The sequence below is a fragment of the Chinchilla lanigera genome, unplaced genomic scaffold (assembly GCF_000276665.1).
Source record: "Chinchilla lanigera isolate Chin_1 unplaced genomic scaffold, ChiLan1.0 scaffold00017, whole genome shotgun sequence".
Taxonomy (NCBI): Eukaryota; Metazoa; Chordata; class Mammalia; order Rodentia; family Chinchillidae; genus Chinchilla; species Chinchilla lanigera.
The window spans coordinates 10,506,276-10,511,955 of NW_004955418.1; the positions used below are offsets into that span (position 1 = coordinate 10,506,276).

Here is a 5,680-nt window from a genome sequence, read left to right on the forward strand (position 1 = left end):
GACCTTGCGCTTGCCGGGCAGACGCTTTGCCGCTGAGCTAAATCCCCAGCCCCTCATCCCTTGTTTTATGGACAAATCCTTCACTGTTAGTGTTCTTAGACATTCATGTCTGCTCTGCATTTTCTGCAAAAAAGAAACAATCATAGGTGTGCTAGAGCCAGCTCACAGTGGCTCACAAAAGCTAACTGTGCACATTTTTTAAACACTGCAGTTCAACAGGTTCAATAGCAGGTTGCTAACTTGAGATTTGCCATGGCTGGATATTTATACAATAGAAACTGGAAGGGCTGGGGATTTAGCTCAGCGGCAAAGCACCTGCCTGGCAAGCGTAAGGTCGTGAGTTCGGTTCCTGGTACCGGAGAAAAAAAAAAAAAAAAAAAAAAATAGAAACTGGCAAATATTACAAATAGGCTTTTTTTTTTCCTTATGGCGAGTTAGTTGGAACATTTACCAGTAATAATCACTTGAAATAATACAGTAATCAGTTGTGTAACTTGTACAAATTCAAATTTTATGCCAAAATAATATAATCATTTTAATTAAAACAATTATTGTATTTTCTTTTGGGTGAATTCTGTTTTGAATAAAAACTTGCACTAGTATTTGTTTCATATTAGACACTAGAGAATTAAACTGCCTGCTATTTCTATTTTTCAGTTTATCCAAGCCACTTGTACACTAAAGGCATGTTGTATTTCTTCAGAAACTTTTCAGTAGAGACTGCAATTCACTAAGAGCTGCTAGGACTAGCATTGTTTAATGTGTGGTTTAAATTTTATCTCACTTATAGAGTCAGGATACGCTACTAATCCATGACTTAAAACCTGACAGCTTTATCGAGCATCATTACAGCTGGTGTTTTTCACTCTGTTAATCTCACTCATCTCTGACTTCCTACATAATAACTGGAAAAGACATTAGGAGTGACATATTTATGTGTGTGGACACAGTTGATCAATCCATCTAGGCTGTGGGGAATGCTGACTAAGGCACACTAGGTAAATAATTTGAAGGCTGTAAATGGAATTGGAAAGGGTCTGCAAAATAGAGCACTGAGTTTTATAATCTTCAGTGGTTCCTGTATCACAAACAGATGTGAAAGAATTTGGGTAATCATATGAGGATACTTGGTATCTTATTTCATTCAGCTGTTAAAATTGTATTGAAAATGTATTTTCCAAATATTAGTTGCTACTGAGAAAGAGAGGGGAAGGATAAGAAGATAGAAAGATTGGACAAAAGGAAGGAAGTGAGAATGGAAGGAAGGAAGGAAGGGAGGGAGGAAGGAAGGAAGGAAGGGAGGGAAGGAGGGAGGAAGGAAGGAAAGGGAGGGGAGGGGAGGGGAGAAGAGAAAGAAAGGAAAGAGAGGAAAAAAAGAAGGAACTTCAATTTTTAATAGTATGAACAATTATGATGTGTTTACTTTGTGTCAGGCACTATTCTAAACTAGTTATGATGTATTAGTTTATTAACTCTCCCAGTAACGTTATGAGTTAAGTACTATATTTGCATCTTCATTTTAGTTAATGAGCTTTCTGAGGCATGGAGAGGATGAGTGACTTCTCCAGCATCCATTAGCAGTAATTAGTGGTAGAGCTGGGTTTCAAACTAAGACACCTGCTTGGAGTCCGTGGTTTTAAGCATGACAACTCACTACAGCTATTTGGTCTATTATAACCCTGGAGAATTCTAAATGGGGTCTCACTTCCATACATACCACCTTTTTATTATCTTCTAGTAATACAGTAGAAGTAAAAAGTATAAGAATGCCCAAAGCAATGGAAAGAAAGGGAAGGAAGGGGGTGAAAAAATATTGATATATGTTATGTACAGGTACCAACTCCCTACAAAAATGTAATCATTATGTATTGCAAACATGTACTAATAAAAAATAAAAACTGAAAGAAAGAATCCCTAGAGACACCTAGAGCTGGGTTGCTCATTTTGTCTTTTTAAACCTAAAGTAAAAACCTAAAAATCAAGATGAAATATTTTAATTCTTCCTGGACAAAAGTATTTCAGTAATATGAAGCATAATTAAGGGCACCTTCTGTTTTAAAGTTCATTTATTAAAAGACTGATATAGCAAAACTAATTTTGGTAGCAAAATTTTTGTGACAAAGATATATTTGGGGTTATATTCTAAGGTTTCATAGGGACAGATGTTGAGAAACCAAGCAGCTATAAGTTTTCTGCAGGTGTGTGACTGGCTGCTTCATTGGATTTTACCACAGGTTTTATGTCTCAGTTTATCTAAGAGTGTGTTGATTAGCTCTGTCTTGGTGACTGAATGAATAGTGAACTGCTCATCCACATAATCAAATCTGTTTGTAAATAAATAAGTGAGCTGTTTCAACAGTCTCATGCAAGTGGATAGAAACAAATATCACTATAATTTAAAGTCCCACCCTCAGACCTTTGCATGATAGGGAGATGATTGCATATCCAACATGTGTAGCTATTGCTGCAAGCAAACATAATAGTGATAAATCAGTGGACCTAGAAATCTGTGTAAGTTACATTCATAAATATTAAAATGTTACTGAATTTTTAAGGCCATGCACATATAAAATAAATCAAAGAGAAAAATGTTTTAATACTACAAAATTCTTCACCATTTTTGAAACTTTAGCAAGCACTAAAGTTGTACAAAAAAAGCTTTGATTCAGCCTTAAAGCTTGGAAAGATAGGTCAATAAATTATCATAATTTCTGATTTCCTTTTCCTATATTTTAAAATTGTCATGCTCAAACTTATCTAGCAAATGAAAACAAAATGTTCTTGAAGGGTTTTGAAATATGGCATATGGAGCAAAGCACCCAAAAGTCTAACTTATATTATTATATTCTAAAGTTTTCATAGTTTTTATTCCAATAAACAACATGTCTTAGTTACTTTTCTGTCATTGCTGAGACAAAATACCTGACACGTGAGGTTAAAGGAGGAAAGGTTTATTTCACTCACAGCTTGCAGAGGTTTCAGTCCCTAACTGGCTGGCTCCAAAGCAGAGTGGCACATGCAGAGGAACAGTAGTCCATGGAGGTGAAAGACAGACAAATCCACAAGAGAAAAGAGAGACAAACTGTGTCTGTCCCTTGTATTGTATGCAGGATACACGCCTAGGGCGGGTGTAGCATTCATATCATTAATCCCATAATGGGCCATGAATCAGTCACAAACTCTAGATTCAGCCACCTCCAAGAAGTCCGTCCCCCATGACCATATGAGGCTTTGGAGGGATATCCAGACACAAACCATAACACAATGCATCTCATCAAATTCTCATAGCATTTAAATTCTAACTTTATCATTACATAGTGTTCTAATGTGCCATTCCACTTTATTTTTGTACACAATATATCTTATTGTGTACAAAATAATGAACATGATGTGTCTCGCAAGTACAAGCTTAATATTTCTTAACTGAAATGTTTGGAACCACAAATATTGCCAATTTGGGATGGTTTTTGGACTTTAGAATATTTGCGTACACATAATGTGATATCTTGGAAGTGTGATTGAAGTAAAAACACAAAATTTACTTATGTTTCATATACATATAGCCTGAAGTAATTTTATGGAATATTTTTATTGTACTTGTGTCTTAACTGTGAATTCTCTTGTGATCTAAGGTGTGGAAACTTCCATTTGTAGTGTTGTTTGTATTCAAAAGCTTTGTAATTTACTCTTCAGATTTCATATCTTTAGAATAAGGATATTTAACCTACACCTGCTTCCTCACTGCCAGCCATCTGTCCCTTCTGTGTTTCTCTGTGTTTTTCCTACCTCATCCTCCCATACAAAGCTTACCCTCTCCCCAAGCTCAAGCCTAATATATTCTCATTTAATCTACACTCCCTATACCCAGAATCATTGTTTTCTTCCTCTGTATTCTCTTACTTTCTCATGAGTTCCTGTCTCATTTATCTTTCCATCCCCATTGTACACAAATTTACACCTTGTTCATGAGAGAACATTTATTTCAATTTGTCAGTGAATGAATGAATTAATGAATGAATGTAGCTGAAACCACATAAACTGTTAATGAACAGGGCAATTGCATTCCAAGCACAAAATAATTATAAAAAAAAATTTAAAATGAGACTGTCACTTAAGATATTTGGGTTTGGGAAAAAGATATTTAGGGTTTGCTCTTAACTGTCTGCAAGATACTATGTTCTTGCATCCTTTGTCAACCACCACCCCAGATACTTCCTACACAAGTCACATAAATCTGTAAGCTAGGGATCTCATTGGTTTATCAACAAATAAATGGACAGGAAAATATCTGATATTTATCTTTTCTATCTGCTACTAAGAAAGCAATGGTGTAAATGTAGAGGCAAGACAAGAACGATTAGAAATGATTCTCCAGAGAAAAATCAGTGCAAGCAGATATACACCCTTCCTGGGGCCTCACATTACTGATGAACTACAGCTCAAGTCTCCATGGCCGCTGCCCAGCAGGGATGGACCAGAGGGAGACTTTACCCAGAATTTTTCAGAGAAAGACATCAGAGTAACTATAGTATGAAAAGAAGTGAAAAGAAACTAAAAGATAAGACAGTAAAATGTTCTTCTCTTCTTTAAGAAGTATTACTGTGGTCTTCAAAGCCTGATGTCTTTGTGGTATTTGAGAAATGAAAACTAATGAAATTATAGTTTGGCTATGAAGGGATGCTTCTTGATTCTTCCCTTTTGAAAGACTGAAAGGTTTAGGGCATGACTTTATTCAGATTTTAACTTCCTCAAAATACACGTGGAATCTCATTTCTTTTTCTGGCACAGCCTTCTACACTATCCAAAATGCTCCTACATGCACAAAATAGCCTTAATTTGTGTGAAAGAACTGCCAGATCAACGTTATGTATTTCCTTATATACTTTTCTCTTCACATAAGATCATAGTGAGTTTTCTATATGTTTTTTCAGTGCCTTCTTCAAGCACAAAGATAGTTTGGTTGTTGTCTTTTTTTTATTTGGTAATTCTTTTTCTTACTCTTAGTATTTTGAAAGGGACTCTGAAAGGTAATTCTTAGTTCTGCGTGGTTTCATTTTGACCCCTAAGTATTAATATACGGGTCTTAAAAACAAATGCTTCTCCCCATATTTTTCCTTGACAGAAAGATTTACAGTTGCTGCTGCTAGTGCATAGCCACCCATGCCACAGGCTCTCAAACAGTACTTGCTTTGATTTATGATGCTTTGGGACTGTACAAATTCTTCCCAAGAGAACTGTCCAGCATACTTAGCAACCTGTTTTTAAAGACAGCACTCTAGACTTCCTGCATTTCAGCTCTTTTCTCACCTGGACCACCAGTCTCTTGGATCTTCTTTCTTGCCAGTGCATAATTTGTGTTATCTTTTTTGTTTGTTTTGCTCCTCAGTTACCTCAGATGATGGTCCTTCTATGGATTTTGGCTTTCGAGTTGATATTGAGGAAAAAGGATTCTACACAGAGAACTTTCATTCAGCAGCTTGGGTTTTCAGAGGAGACGATGGGAATCCTGAAGACAGTCCCCGATGTCTTAGTAAAAAACCACGACCAGTAGCTGGTAAGGACTCTACAAATATAGTAAGATAGGTATGTGTTACAGAGCCCATAGCTAGGGGCCAGGCAAGATTCTGAAGTTGTCAAACTTAAATCCTGGGTAGAGTTTAGGGAAAAAAAAAAAATGTGT

The 5,680-nt window shown here is 36.1% G+C and overlaps 1 protein-coding gene across 1 annotated transcript in view; it reads left to right on the forward strand.

Moving 5' to 3' along the window:
- LOC102024336 overlaps positions 1-5,680 on the forward strand; it is a 109,061-nt gene that overhangs the window by 16,439 nt on the left and 86,942 nt on the right. The window contains exon 4 of the mRNA XM_005382184.2: positions 5,387-5,554. Within this exon, the coding sequence (XP_005382241.2) occupies positions 5,387-5,554 (168 nt within the window). The remainder of the gene's footprint in view (positions 1-5,386; positions 5,555-5,680) is intronic.